The 16,097-nt window shown below is 46.9% G+C and overlaps 1 protein-coding gene across 1 annotated transcript in view; it reads left to right on the plus strand.

Moving 5' to 3' along the window:
- Window positions 1–7,135: 7,135 nt before the first annotated feature.
- CHSY1 (chondroitin sulfate synthase 1) overlaps window positions 7,136–16,097 on the plus strand; it is a 72,001-nt gene continuing 63,039 nt past the window's right edge. Inside the window, exon 1 of the mRNA XM_026001877.2 lies at window positions 7,136–7,511. Within this exon, the coding sequence (XP_025857662.2) occupies window positions 7,189–7,511 (323 nt within the window). The 5' untranslated portion in view covers window positions 7,136–7,188. The remainder of the gene's footprint in view (window positions 7,512–16,097) is intronic.

A 16,097-nucleotide genomic window follows, 5' to 3' on the forward strand; every position in this document is an offset into this window, starting at 1 on the left:
TTTTACAGTTTCATCTGCTAGTTCGCCACAAATCCAAGACCAGAGTATCTATCAGCTTGGAAAATTCTCATAGAGATGGTAACTAGAAGCACGTTATTAGGGGCTCCTAGGTGGCTCAGCGGTTTAGCGCCTGCCTTCGGCTTGATCCTGGGGTCCTGGGATCGAGTCCCACATCGGGCTCCCCATGGGGAGCCTGCTTCTCCCTTTGCCTGTGTCCCTCATAAATAAAATTTTTAAAAGAAACAGGTTATTAACCATAAAATAAAGAAATCTGACCGTTTATTCTCTTGGAGTCCAAGATTATAGATCTGCACTTAACAGGAGTAGCTACACACCACAAGAGGGCAGACTTGTCACAATGTTCTGGTCCAGCTCCAGCCCACTATGTGGGGTTTAATACTATGCTGGCTGGTTTTAAGAACAATTTGAAAGATTGATTCTTTCTTTTGTATGCTTAAAGGTACATACACACAAAAAAACATGGCTTGAGGCCCTAAGATTATGGAAGAACCAGGAATAAAGTACAAGGAGGAAGCAGGATAAAGAAAAAAGTGGAGAAATAGATTCTGGAAAAAGTATAGGCAGTTTGATGGTGTGAGAAGGCTCTAAATGGCATTTCCATACTGGTACAGCACTTATAATGATGTGTTAGGGAAAGTAGATAGTAAAAGCTTGATAAGATCTCTAAAATTTTCATTTTAACTGATCACTCAGGTGTGAGAGGCAAAAATTGGGGGATTCTTGCTTAGAACCTGAGGCATCCTGGGCTTTGGGGTATTGGATAATTGGTTGGTGGCAGCACCCACTTGGCTAACTGGTTTCATGTCTCTGGGCCCCCATTGCCACTTCAGTTAAACAAAAGCAGCTGCACCAAATAAGGTGTCAGAGAGAACCCATGGTCTTAGTGATCAATGCTCTGCTAATACCATCCTAGGGCTTCAACTTGTGGGAAATTGGTACCCTTTTTTGCAGGAGGGTTCAGTAGCTAATACAACCACGTAACAAAAAAATCAGTTGAAGATTGGAGCCTCCATTGGGAAATCTCACTCACAGTTTTCCTTTCAACTACCAAGCCCCACACCCGGAGGTTGATTTTTTTTTTTTAAAGATTTATTTATTTTAGAGAGCAAGACAGCAAGCACGTGAGTGGGGAATGGGAGAGATTCTAAAGCTGACTCTCTGCCAAGCATGGTGCCCTATGTGGGGCTGGATCTCACAACCCAGAGATGATGACTTGAGCTGAAACCAAGAGTTGGACTCTCAAACAACGGAGTCACCCAGGTGTCCCCCAAACCTGGAGGTTTTATTGTCTTATTCCTTGTGCATCCTTCTGGTGTCTTGTTATAAAAACACTACCAAAATCCTTATTGTCTGCTCTTTGTTCTGTACCATGTTGTCCCCTTTCCATCTCAGTGGCGAGGGAGCCCTGCCTTGCTAGTTCATTCTCTGATGGATGCACTGTTCTTTATTTCTCCATTGAAATGAAGTGGGCACTTGGGTATAATCTCAGGTGACAATGCAGCAGAGAATAACCAGGTACAAGGGGTGTAGCTGGAAGACAAAGTCTTCAAAGTGGCTTTGTTGGGTCAAAAGTCAATGCACTCATCACTTGCAATTTTGACCATATCGCCCTCTAAGTGGGTTGTATGACTGCCCCCAGACTGCTGGAAAGCCTCTTTCTCCAGACTTGCCAACAGAGTGCATCATTGTGCCATTTTTCATTTTGAACTCTCTTGGAGGCTTTAATACCAGGTCTGGATAAACATCCTTGTAACTCACCAGATGGGTGACATGAGTGTTTATGACCATGGGATGGGTATCCCAGCACAACAGGGCATGTGAAATATCAATAACATGGGGTCATTTGAGCAGGTTTTATGTCATGGATGTTCCCTATTCTGGCTTTATGATTTCTGTTCATGCATCTGAATTTCTGCTGCCTCAATTCATAGCTCAAACCTTCTCCTACAACTTGAATTTCCTCAAGCAATTTCATGCTTCATTAGGCCATGAATAAAACAGAGTCTGAGTTGCACATTGATCTGGAGATTTCCACAAGGTACCCAGGCCTGCCCACGGGATGTAGCTCAGGTGGCAATGCTGCTGACCAGCTAATCAGTGCTTGGGTTCTGATGGTGGTGGTGGTGGTGGGAAGGGGCACTCCCTCCCTCCTGTGGAATGGAAGCTTTGTCTTTGTGCAAACTTTCAGCTGGGGGAAACTCTGGCACTGCTCTAAAGATTAATGGCATTTCTTGGCAATGGATGGGAAAGGCAAACTTCTCTGCTATTCAAGGATTAAGTCTTAGCCTACAAGCAAACTGTCCCCAGCCTCTGCAGTGAGGTTATCTCCCAGAGAACATTCAGGCTCTTTCTCAATACTGCCTATGCCGGCGTCAGCCAATGTTTTCTAGTTAGTAAGATTACATCCCATCCTGCCAGCACCCAGAGCAGTGCTGAATTTCTTCTGTCTCTCAAACACATGCATAATGACTCAGTATCTGACAGAAAGAATGGACAAAGCTGATAAGCAGACCAAGGAAGTATGAAGAACATTCTAGCACAACCAGTGTCAGATCCACTCATGTCTGGAAGCCAGAACATAAGCTCTAGTGGCTTGTCCTTTCCTGCATCTGCCTGGAAATGCTGCAAACAGAAGGAAATATAGAGCAAAAGTAATTAGCTAATGAGGACCTTAAAGGCCAGTTTAATGGCAGCATTAATAATAAAGCAAAGTTTTATTGGGTTAATAGAGGTTAAGTGGCAATCTTAGCAAAATGGTCATTATAGATTTTCTTCTTTGCAGGCAATGAACAGAACCTTCTGAAAAGACGGATTATTACAACTCCCTCCTCTGCATTTGCTGTTTCTCAAAAGAGGTATTTCTAAAGGTCTTAAATGATTACCACTTTTTTGCAGTGCTCCTTGTCTGCGGCAGGAGTCCAGGAGCTGCCTCTTTAAAGAAGCCCTTACAGGGAACTCTGTCAGTTACTCAAGGCTTGCTGCCAACCAACAATTGAGGTATTTACCAAAGGTTTCCAAGAAATTGCTGCAAATTATATGAAATGTTATACCTGTTACAGGCATTCAATGTATTAGCAAGAGAAAAAAATGTAATGCATGTGGGAACAGTGTTGGAATTTGTGAGAAAGTGTTCAGTAACGTTGGTGGAGATGAATTTTAATTACATGTCATAGAGAATCACACTGCATAAAACAGAAAGTTAGATAATGTGGTATTTTTTGAACACATTTCTAAATGCCAGTCTAGAATCACTGAGAAGGAACTTTTAACACGATCTATGAAAAGACCCGTTTGAACCCCAGAAAACTGAAACCTTGTGGAGAGGGACACAGCTTGTCCTGGTGGGATTTCATCATGTAGAAGGAAGACCTGAACCCCCACTCTGTATTTGGTACCTGATCCAGTCTGGACCCCCACTCACGTGGGGCATGCGCCCTTAGGTGCCTTCATCCTTTTTTTTTTTCTTTAAAGATTTTATTTATTCATGAGAGACATAGAGAGGCAGGGACACAGGTAGAGGGAGAAGCAGGCTCCTCACAGAGCAGGGAGCCTGATGTGGGACTTGATCTGAGGACCCCAGGATCACAACCTGAGCCAAACACAGATGCTCAACCATTGAGCCACTCAGGTGCCCCAGGAGCCTTCATCCTTGGATAACTCTCTAGTTTAGGGTTTCCCTTACAAGTTTTTCTGATTGTGGTTAACAGCACACTTTAAAAAAATTATTTGAGAGAGCACCAGTGAGGGGAGGGGCAGAGGGAGAAGCAGACTCCTCGTTGTGTAAGGGAGCCTGATGACTTGGGACTTGAAGTCATGACCCGAGTCCAAGGCAGACACTTAACCAACTGAGCCCCCAGGTGCCCCAACATGTCTTTTAAAAAATTATTTAAGAAAAAATGGTCAATGAGTGGTCTCTCAACTTGAGAGGGTTCCTAGTGCCACAAACTTGAGAAATAGTTCTTTCCTCAGTGTACTAAGGTGAAATGCCTTTTAAATCGGATGAATCTGACTTCTCACCTTTAAAGACAAAATTAGGAGAGGGAGACATAGGGCTCGAGTTCCTGCCTGACCCAGAGGTTGTTTTGAGAAGGGTGCATATGTGTGCATGGGAAGGCAGGCGTCTCAGATACATGCCATCCTCCCTAGATCTTTGCTGGTAATGGCTGTTCAGGGGCCGATGGGGCTAGTGTCTATAGACAGGCAGGCCTCCATTCTGGGCTTACCAACTCTATTTGGCCCTTTGGGCCTCTGGCTGTCACTGAGGTCCTTGGTTGTAGGCCTTACCCTCCAGCTATGAAATCCCCAACTGGGACAGCTCTGCCTCCTGATTGAGGCCTCTGCAGGGCCCCTCGGTGGGTCGGACACCTTTGGATCCCTCCCCAGGAGAATGGTCTCAGCTTGACCATCCAGCTGCTGCTTGCAGCTGTGCTGGAGTGTCCCCTCCCTATCTCCAGGCTGCACTTGGGAAGTGGCCCCTTCCCCAGTATGGAGGGTCCTGGATCCGCTGGCTGACTTCTATAGGACCTTGGCTCCCCTCCTGTCTCACCAGCCCCTGGACAGGCATTCTCCTGTGTTTCCTGTGAGGACTTCACTTATGTCATATTCTCCTTGTCCTGGCCACTCTAAACCTTCAGGTTCAGGTTTTATGGACAATAGGGAATCCTCTGCATCATGAAGGAGGCCGTTCCACTGAGTCTCCAGATGAGGTAGGTGAGGATATCAGTCTAGGGACATCAGGAACCAAGGAATTAAGGGCAAAACATTTAATATCCTCATGACATTAAGTCCCATCACGTCTGTCTACTTTTCATCGGATTTCAGTCTAGTAGAGGAAATATAGAGACGTTTAAAGGTTAGAAAATACTGAACTCATTAAGTATGTCACCAAATTGAACATCTGTGTCTTGCCAGATTCATGCTTTATAGAAATCATTGTGAATTATGGGACTGTTGCTGAATTTGGGGCATCTGGTGACTACTTGGCATTTGTGGCTTATGGTCTTACTGGAAACCCCTTTGGATGGTTTTCGAGCCTGTAATTCATGGTTATATGTTCTGTATTTTTCCCAAGACTACTGCTGGAGTCCTGTGTTCACTGTATAATGAGTATTTTATTTTTAGATGTGGATCACCTCTTAGGGAGGGAGTCTGTGGGGAAGGCGGGTAATGGACTATTTTCGACATAAATATTAAGTGCCAAAGAAAGTGGTTAATACCCAAAGAATAAAACAACAGTGACCGCCATTCAATTGCAGAGAACGTGTCTGTATCTCCCACAACTTGTCGCTTTCCATCGTGTAATATTTCAAACATTTGGTCGTGTGAACAATGAAGAAAGATCCAAAGGATTATCTCAAACACGCTTACTCTCTAATTCTTGGGTTCATTTGATGAAATGAAGCAATCCTGTTAGGCCCAGGAAAACGCTTTGCTCTCCAGGAGTTTCATTAGAAAAATCCCAACATATTGGCGACTAAGTAACAAGACTAATATTCACTCTATACAAACATGTGTTGTATGGACACTTTGTTGGCTTTTGTCACCTTAGCTGAGTCTTTCTTTCGTTTTTTCCCCCGTTCCTTTCTTTCCTTTGTTTCTTCCTTTTTTCTTTCCTTCTGTTTTTTCTCCCTTCCTCCCCCCCCCCTTTTTTTTGAAGTCTCCTTCTTTTTTTTGAAGAGGAAATGTATAGCATTTAAAATCCATCCCGGAGAATCCGTCATTCAAAACCTGTCTTTAGAACTCCACGGCACTTTTATGGATGAGCTATGTGGAAATATTGACAAGGATTCAGGTAGGCTGGGGTCCCAACCGACTATCTGCCCACAAAAAAATGTAAAGAAAAGTGGTGTTTACCATCCAGAGTATTGACATCACGTACCATTTCTGCAACATCCATGAAATGCTAGCACTGCTAGGAGCGTGGATGTTAAATATGGACTTTTTTTTTTTTTTTTTTTTAGCGCAGAGACCAGGGACAGGGAACCAGGTCCGCGAATTCACGGCTCACCCTGCCCGCAGGCACGTCCCAAACGGCTCCCGAGCCGTTGGCTCCCCACGCGCCCGCTCCTGCCCGCAGAGCGGCGGGAACAAAGGTACAGTGTGCGGCGGGGGACGCGGGGAGGCCGCGCTGCGGCCGGCTGGAGGCAGGGCGTGCGCTCCCGGGTTATCCCAGGACAGATTCAGCGGAGGCGGCGAGCGCTTCGCGCACGGCTCGGGGACCCCGAAGCCCCCTCTTCAGACGCAGGCCAGCGGTGCACCGTGCAGGACGCGGCCGCCCGGCGCGCACGGTCCGGGAAGGGACGCCGTCGGAGCGCGGCCGGCCAGGGGCGTGGCCGCCGGGCGGATAACGGGCGGCGGGGCGCCGCGGTCCGGGACCCCGCCGGCGCCGAGCCCGGGCCCACGCCCCCTCCGCCCCGGCGGCCCAGCCGCAGACCGCGCGGGCGGGGCGGGGCGGGGCGGGGCGGGCGCCGCGAGCGCCGGGAGGGCTTTTTTTTTTTTTTTTTTTTTTTGCCAAACTTTGGCCACGTGAACCGCCCCCCATTCACTTTTGCGCCAATCGGGCGGCGCGGACGGATCCCGAGAGGGGCCAGGCTCCGCTGCCGCCCGGGCCCCTTCATAACGCGCCGTGCGTGACGTGAGGGGCTCCTGTTGCAATGGCGAGCTGAGCCGGAGGATGTGCAGCTGCTGCGGCTGCGGCGCCGGCCACGAAGAGGACGGGGGCGGGCGCAGCGCGAGCCGAGCCGAGCCAGCCGAGAGACGCGGGCGGGGCGGGACGCGGGTGCGGGCTCCGTGGCCTCTGCCGTCGCTGTCGCCGTCGCGCTGGCCCCGCGCCCCCGCGCGCGAGCGGGAAGAGCCGCCGCCGCCGCCGCCGCGTCGCGCTCGAGCCGCTGCCGGCGCGCGCCGGGCATGGTCCCGTCTTAAAGGCGCAGGCCGCGGCGGTGGGGGCGGGCGTGCGGAACAAAGCGGCGGCGCGGGGCCTACGGGCGGCTCGGGGGCCGCAATGGGCGCGGCGGGCCCGCGGCGGCCGCGGCGCTGCCCGGGCCGAGCCTCGCGGCGCTAGGGCGGGCTGGCCTCCGCGGGCGGGGGCGGCTGGCTGAGGGCGCGCGGAGCCTGCGGCGGCGGCGGCGGCGGCGGCGGCGGCGGCCCGGCGGGCGGAGCGGCACGGGCATGGCCGCGCGCGGCCGGCGCGCCTGGCTCAGCGTGCTGCTCGGGCTCGTGCTGGGCTTCGTGCTGGCCTCGCGGCTCGTCCTGCCCCGCGCCTCCGAGCTGAAGCGAGCGGGCCCGCGGCGCCGCGCCAGCCCCGAGGGCTGCCGGCCGGGGCAGGCTGCGGCGGCTTCGCAGGCCGGCGGGGCGCGCGGCGATGCGCGCGGGGCGCAGCTCTGGCCGCACGGCCCGGCCTCGGATGGGGGCCCGCGCGACAAGAACTTTCTCTTCGTGGGAGTCATGACCGCCCAGAAATACCTGCAGACCCGCGCCGTGGCCGCCTACAGGTGAGTCCCTGCTGCCGGGGCGCAGACTCGCGTGTCCAGCATCCCAGCGGGCGGCCCCACCGGGACTCCTGTGGCTTGAGCCGTTGCCCGTTTTGCAGACCTGAAGCTCCCGGGGCTCCTGGGGGATCGGGGTGCCCTTGGGCTACGGATGTCGGACGCGGGAAGCAAAGGTCAGAGACGGATGGTGAATGCAGTGCCCAAGACCGTGGGCTTTGGGGTCGGGGGGACCAGCTTGGCCTCCGTGGGTGTGGTCCTCAGCCTGACTGCGTAGGGCACTTGAGCTTTCCACGTCCAAGCCCTCCTCCTCTTTGTTAAATGGGTCTGACCCAACATCTATCTCCCTCGTAAGGTGGATGGGAAAATTCTTAGCTAAAATACCTGTGATAGTAGTGGCAGTGATGGTTATCGTTTGATCCTCTGAAATACGCACCTTTGCTGTTGCAGAGCCGAGTTAAGTTAATCTGGTCAGAGCCCTTCCGAGGCGTACTCGTAGAGTTCGCTGGTGGAAGCCCTCTTGTGCGTGAAAGAGGCCGCCCGCTGTTGGCTCGACCCCACCGGTCTGGGGAGTTGATGGAAAGAGAACCTCGGGGCAAGTATTTCCTGGCCCATGGTACATTCAGGGTTAACTAGCTCAGTTTAGGGATGTGTGTGTGTTATCCAGTATCTGGGTCCTAGTTGGCCATATGAGTCATAAAAGTGGTTGGAATCATGTTCAGGATTAACTGAGGGATTAAAGTAATCTTTAGAAGGGCGATGATTTTGGAATGGCAGATTTGTATTGGAGTGAATTTGAGGTAGAAGTGTGGATTCGATAAAGGGATTTAATGGAGCCATATACACATGGAGTCCAGAAACACTTACCGTGTGGGTAAGATTTGAGATTCATCCAGCAACAGAGCAAACCAATGCAGGGAGGTCCTCCGATAAGGAACTTTTAAGAGCAGTCCGTGATGAGCAAGGCCAAGCTGGTTGCTGTTGGTTCTTAATTTATAACCAATACCTTTGAAACTTCGGCTTTTATGTTTAGTCCTGGTCTCAATGTTCAGGCATTAGATAGGAGGGAAAACAGGTATGAATCCTTGTTCCTCTAAGGGAAGAAGTACAGGATTGAGAAACAAGATGAAAGAGCCACAGAGAATGTGAGCGCTTTCAGTTCATTGATCCCGCATCCACACATTTCCATGAGGATCTTTTTTATTAAGTCCAGAGCCCAGGTTCTGCCAGGAAGGATCCTGAGGGCCTGAAAAGCTTAGAATGTAGCCACTTAGTATACATTTAGGCTGTAGTAGTGATTCAGGAATCCCCAGCTGAAGATTTTCTCCCAGATCTCTCATGAATTACCTGGAATTTTATGCAGATTGTGCTTTTTCCAAGAGAAATGGCCACATATGAAATTGAGGATGAGCTGTGTAAATTGTTTTCAGAATGGTTTTGACACTAAGTCCACATGACTGCCACTGGGTGACAAGCCCCGTGAAATCACAACTTTGGAGACAATTACCAAAATATTTTGTTCAGATACTAGATTGCCCACCAAACAGATATATTTTCATGGATTCAGAATCAGTCTATACTAACCAGTAGGGGTCCTGGGACACCAGCTGCAATCAGAAAATGTAATGCAAACCGGACCCACTCTTTTACGCGTGGAGATGATCTTTTTCCTAAGCCCATGCTTGACACTCTTACTTTTGGTCTCTTTTTCCAAATCTCCTGCCTCATCTGTCTTGGATGTAGGGTTTTTATCTCATTGTTTATTTTCTTTTAGACACTTCATGGAAGGTAGAAACGCAGTTTGCCCTCTGGCCTCAGTTCTTCTCTGTGACAACTCTGCTTTTCTAATAAAGGGAAAACCCTTACGTGGAAACCGTGTATTCCATTCAGGGATTCTGTCAGCTTTCCTGGAGCTCTTTTCCTTTTATTTCTTTGACCTTTTTAAAAAAATATTTATTTTGTGCTGGAGAGAGAGAACACACATCAGCGAGCATGGCGGGCAGGGGCGGGGGTAGGGCAGAGGAAGAAGCAGGGAGCCCGATATGGACTTGATCCCAGGACCCTGGGATCATGGTCCGAGCAGAAGGTAGATGCCTAACCGACTGAGCCACCCGGGTGCCTTTTATCTCCTTGATCTTAAGAAGTCCCATTGCTTGAAGTTGGGGATGAACTTCCATTTTCCATTAAGTGGACTTAGCTTGTTCCATGAGCCTCTGTTTAGGCCAGTTGCAGGAGATGATACAGGACGGTTTTAGTCTTGAGGAACTTTAGGGGAAGGCCTGAACTGGGATGGAGGTTACAGTGTGTAACTTATGATTATGGCCCTGCTGTGCTTTGCAGTCCCAGCTGAAACTCCGCACTCAGCTCTTAAAATGGAAATTGCGTGCCGTTTGGCCTACGAGTCGACTTGAATCTTACAGTGCTAGGTAGAACTCTGTCTAGTTGGGCACTGGGTGTGCTCAGTTTTACTTCTCCTCTAAAAGAGAAATTCATTCTTTACCTTAAGAAAAACTTTTTTGTTTTTTGTTTTTTTTTTTAGTTGTTGTTTAAATGAAATTACTATTTGGCTTATGGGCTTAAGGAGATGTTAGCATTCCCCCCCGCCTTTTTTTTAAATTGGAGTTCAATTTGCCAACATATAGTATAACACCCAGTGCTCATCCCGCCTGTTGCCCCCCTCAGTGCCCGTCACCCAGTCACCCCCACCCCCCACCCACCTCCCCTTCCACTACTCCTTGTTCATTTCCCAGAGTTAAGTGTCTCTCATGTTCTGTGACCCTCACTGATATTTCCCACTCATTTTCTCTCCTTTCCCTTATAATCACTTTCACTACTTCTTAAATTCCTCGTATGAGTGAAACCGTATGATGATTGTCCTCTGACTGACTGACTTTACTCGGCATAATATCCTCCAGTTCCATCCACATCGAAGCAAATGGTGGGTATTCGTCGTGTCTAATGGCTGAGTAATATTCCATTGTATACAAATACCACATCTTCTTTATTTATTCATCTGTCAGTGGACACCGAGGCTCCTTCCACAGTTTGGAGATGCCAGCATTTTTAATTAAGATAGCAGTACGGTGTACTTTTATGCTAAGATACTGAAATGTCAGAATTTAAGTCTGGGGACCAGGAATTGTCTGAGATCTAGAAAGGAGCTAAAAAAAAGCCTTTGGGAAATGCAGTGACATATGCCTGTCTGCACTAAAGTTAGTGCACTTTAATGATGGAACAGCCCCATTACAGATTTTTACTTTCCAGCCTGCCAAATGCATGTAGTGGGGGGAGAGGGGCCACCAAGGAATGTTAGTGCAGCAACAGCTGATAGCGTGCAGGAAACAGATTTTAAGAAGCAGGCAAAATAAATCTCCCAAGTGTAGCTGATAAGAGACCGACCAGGGCTAACTTCTTCCATGGGCCCAAGCGACACCATAGCTGTTAGGTTCATAGGAGTGATCTTGGTTCATAAAAATACTCAGTTAAGGGATCCCTGGGTGGCGCAGCGGTTTAGCGCCTGCCTTTGGCCCAGGGCGCGATCCTGGAGACCCGGGATCGAATCCCACGTCGGGCTCCCGGTGCATGGAGCCTGCTTCTCCCTCTGCCTGTGTCTCTGCCTCTCTCTCTCTCTCTCTCTCTCTCTGTGACTATAATAAATAAATAAATAAATTAAAAAAAAATTAAAAAAAAATACTCAGTTAAGATTCATCCTTTTTTTCAGCCAGTACATACATGGCTCCTGTGGGTCCAGACTCTGAGTGTGGAGGACTCAGAGTGAAGATGCTTGTTCTCATGGCTCTTCTCTTCTAGTGAGAGGCAAGGCACTGAAAAGAGTTAATGATGGGTACTATGGAGAAAATAAAACAGGGTAAGGAAAGGGTGGGGTGGCATTCTAGAGAACTTGGTATTTAGGCTGCAGTGGGTTGGTGAGGAATTGGTTGGGTGAATATTCTTGATGAGCAAGGGAGCAGAGGGAAGAGCTGGTAAGTTACAAGCAGAAACCAACTTGGAAGGGAATAAAAGAAGGCCAGTAAAAGAAACTGGACGAGGCCTGATAACGTCTGGTCTTGTGGAATTTTATTCTAGGTGAATTAGAAAACCTTTGGAGGGTTTAGACTGGAAAGGGAGGTGATGGCATTATGTCCTAAAAGTTGATTCTGCCCATCGTGTGGAGAATGGATGGTAGGGAAGCAAGATTTTAGGAGGTGGTCTGGGCAGCGAGGACTGGTGTGGTAGCAGTGGTCATGGAGAGAAGTGGAGAGTTCTGGGGTAGGTGCTGCAGCTGAGGTATGCAGGTGAGTGGTAAGGCAAAGGAAAGTCAATAGTGCCTTCTAGGATCTTGCCTGAAAAGACAAGTGTGAGTGGTTGTATTCTTTATTGAGATATGGAGAAGGATGTGAGTCAACAGGTCTGGTTTTGTACAGGGAAAGTTTGAAGGTGGCGTTTAGACACACAGGTGGCTGTATCATTTAGCTTCATAAATGTAATGAACGTACAAAGAAATTGAGAAAAGATTTACATCTGAGGTGGTTACAGTGCTGGAGCTCTGATGCTGTCTTAAACTAAATTGCCTGAGGGTTCTGGGTACCTGGGGTTCTACAAATATATAAAGAAATTTGTTTTGACTCCTCTACAGAGTATTTGTATTCTTGGTAATTTCACTTCAAAATGGTCCCTTGATTCCTCCAAAGGGATTTATTATGCCAGTTAGTAACAGGTCATCAGAACCCCTGTGTTCCTTGTGTCTTTTGTTACTAGCTACAGTTTGTATTATTTCCTTATTTTTTTTCTTTGTTTTTAGTTTTATATATAGAAGTTCCTGTAGTTCAGTCTTTTCTGATTTTAGGGTTGCCCCTGCCCCCTTATCCCAAGCTCAGAAAGTTACTGCCCTGGAGAGATTTTGAAAAGCAACTTTTAAAAAATTTTTAATCTAATTCTAGAAGGGGTAGAAATCATCTCAATCTCATCCCCCCCCCCAATAGTACATTGTCTTAGCACCATCTGTTGAATAAGCTCCCATTTCCCTACCAATATGAAATGCCATCTTCATTATACTCAAAATTCCTGGGTATGTTTTTGGACTTCTTATTCTGTTCCACTGATCTTTTTCTCTGTTCTTGTGCCAGTACCACCCATTGAAATTATTGGAAGTTGAATAATTTTTTAATATCCGGTAGACAAATTCCTCTGTGTTCCTCTTCTGTTTCAAACATTTCTTGGCTACACTTACCTGTTCATGCTGGGAGCATTTTGATACCGTTTGGATTTTCTTTTTAATTAATAGTTTGACAAAAACAAAAAACAAAACAAAACAAAAAACCATACATACTTGGCTTTTTAATCCTTTCTTATGCCCAGGATGCTCAGCTAATCCAACACTTTCTTTTTGTCTTGTTTCTTACCTCCCCTGGGCTGAAGATGGGGAACCGTTTTTGTTCTTTCTTTACTTTCTCAGAAGAAAGAGCTGGATGGTTTCCCTTCTTTGCCCCAGGAGTGATAAAGGGCACCATTAAAGATTAGCATCAGTCTGTAGGGAACTGTGGGAAGAAAGTTTCAGAAACACTAGCTGTAGATAGAGGAATCTTGTTGCAAGATGTTGTTGTAGCAGCTAATGGCCTCTTCCGAAAGCTTTCAGTGAAGGCACACTGCTCTTTTACCAGCCTTAATGAGCAAATCTCAGGGTTCCTTTCCTTATTCTTGAACTCAGTAAACCATACTTATCTTGAAACTGTTTAGAGCAGTACTTTCTTTCTCAATAGAATTCAGTTTGGCAAAAACTTACTGACTGCCTTCTATAATCTGGATAATTGACCTGTAAATTAACTTTTTGGAGCACAACCCGTTTCATGTTCTGAATTCCCTGTATAAGATGACTGGTGGAGTATGCCGTCCTCAATATGAGTTTAGTTTTCTGTGTCATGGTTCCGGATATTGATGCCCTCAAATAGTTAGAATATTCCAAGGATAGCTGTGGTTGTCAGCAGAAGTTTATACACAGTTTTGTTTTTCATCACATGGCTAGTTTCACTTCCCTTGTCTATTCATTAGGCTGCTCTCTATTGAAAACGGATTAATCTATCCTTGCAGGATTCGTCATCTAGGGAGGAAAAGAAATGGTAATACTGGTGATGAGGGCTCACAGGGTGCCTAGACTAACTGCTCTGGGACACAGGAAAAGGAGGCCTGCACTCATTTATGAGGAGGATCAGGAAAGGCCTCACCCACACCCCTGTCCCCTTTCCCTCACTTAGTCTCAAAGGATGAGTAGGAATTTTGAGGCAGAGACAACACATTCGTAGAAACATGGGAAGTAGTGAAGGAACAATGGGATTGTGCATTTTGAGTCTGAGATCTGAAATCTAGCATTTCCTCTGGAGTTTTTCAGAGGGATTTAAAGATGTGCTCAAAGATGTAGGTACAAAGTGGAAATTCCAAGTAGGTTATCTTTCATGTCCTGCTTTAGGAACTGTGGACCATAATTGATTTCACTGATTCGTCCATACTGCAGTCTGCTTCTCTAGACACAAAAAAATGATGCAACTGAAATACGTTTACTGAAATGAAGAGAGATTCACAATATATTTAAATTAAGTAAAATTGTATGCCTGGTATGAGGTCACTTTTGTTTAAAGTGAACAAAATAATCTCATTTGTTTGTGTAGCATAGAAAAGAAAGTGTGAAAGAATATACACACGCTGAATGATTTTTCATATTCTTGGCCCTTTTCTATACTTTTGAATTATTTTGCAGTGAATAATTGTTTTCTAATAAAGCTACAGAGCTACAGTTTAAAAAAAAAAAGGAGGAGAGGACAGCGCTTGGAAGGAAATGGGAGTGCAGTTTTGAGCACTTAGGTTCTTGCAACACTGCTGGGCACGGATGGCATCCTGGGGCTTGGGTCCCAGGTCATTCGGGTCCCAGGTCATTCCTGTTTCAGTAAGTAACAGTTAATCCTGTCCTGATAAAGTATTTGATTACTGTAAATGTATTTTCCTCAGTTACTGTAACTTCACAATTCCAGGTAGTACTTGGGAGAATTAGGTGACAGCATTTTTAATGTGAAGACCCTAGCTTCCACATGCTAATGTAAATATTCAGTGTCTCCATCTGTTGCACCCTGGGATGGAATTAGGGGGAACAAGAAACTTGGTTACGATTTAAAAGTAGCAAAGCTGTTCATCTGCTCACCTTACTTCAGTGCCCTTTCTGAAACATGTATAGCTATGGTTTTGGCTCTCTAACTGATGACCTTGGTTTGTGGATGATTACAAAGAAGAAAGTGTTCGGGTGCCTGGGTGGCTCAGTCAGTTAAGCATCTGCCTTCGGCTCAAGTCATTGATCCCAGGTCCTGAGACCTACCCCTCCACCTCCCTGTGAAGCCTGCTTCTCTTTCTCTCTTTGCCCTTTCCCCTGCTCATGATCTCTCTCTCTTTCTCTCTCTCTCTCTCTCTCTCCTTTCTCTCTCTCTCTCTCTCTCAGGTAAATAAAATCTTAAAACAAAACAAAAGGTGTATTCTGCTCTGATTTGATAGCCACCCTGGGCTTGCAAAACCTGAGGATTATTGAAAACATAGTTAATTAGTGCCATTAAAACAATTGCTTTGTAAGTTGAGCCCAGGTGTGAAGGCTGCTTTTTTGTTGGGATTTTCTTCTGTGTATTTCCCAGCCTATTGCTGGAAAATAATCAGGCAGGATTTACAGAAACCGAAGGACCCAAAGGGAATGAGGGTTTCAGAAGCTACCTTTTCAATAGTCTTCTGACCTTCAATTAAATCCGGCTTTGACTCTGAAGAGGTGTCCTCAACAGGCAGGTTTCTGCCAGGCGAGACAGTGGAAGTGGCTGAAGTGGGTTGGGTGTAAGGCTACTCTCCTTTTCTGGGATCTATTTTCTCAGCTTTTTTAGTGGAGGAAGGACTGCAAAGGAAATGTGGGTGATAACCTAGAAATAAGTGTGCGGGATGGAGAAGCCAGTTAGCTGGCCAGCAGAAGCTTTAGAAGTCAGACCTCGTTTGCATTCTGACTTCTGCGTTTATTAGCTTTATGACCTTGGGAAATTATTTACCTGGCCGGTGCCTCAGTCTCCTCATCTGTAAAATGTGGGTAACTATACTTCACGCACTGCATAGGACTATCACAGGCTGAGTTTCTAATGCCCTCAGCCTAGTACTCCACACCGGGTGACTGCTTTATTGAAGGGTGGCTGTGGAGAGCTGCTAAGCGGGTCTGTACCAGGAAGTACCTTGACACAGGAAGACTGACTTTGCAAAAGGGGTCGGCCAGAATAGGCTCAGGGTGGTTTTATTGTTTGCATTAAACAACACTTTTTTGTTGCTGTTTGTGTGTGTGTGTGTGCATGTGTTTTGTTTTGCTTAAAATTAAATTTGAAAACAAATTTTGTTTATGCACAATTAAGAATTAGTTGAATGTTTACACTTTTAGGTGTACAGCAGCAAAATAGAAACCATATGAGGTAGCTCTCCAAGATCTGAAGCTTCGGAAATGTATCACGAGACCAGAAATTGCCTTCTGTTTTTAACAGTCCAAATTTTAATTCTTAGGTTTCAAAAAGGGCGTTTTTGTGGTCTGTACTG

This window comes from Vulpes vulpes, chromosome 14 (genome assembly GCF_048418805.1).
Source record: "Vulpes vulpes isolate BD-2025 chromosome 14, VulVul3, whole genome shotgun sequence".
NCBI lineage: Eukaryota > Metazoa > Chordata > Mammalia > Carnivora > Canidae > Vulpes > Vulpes vulpes.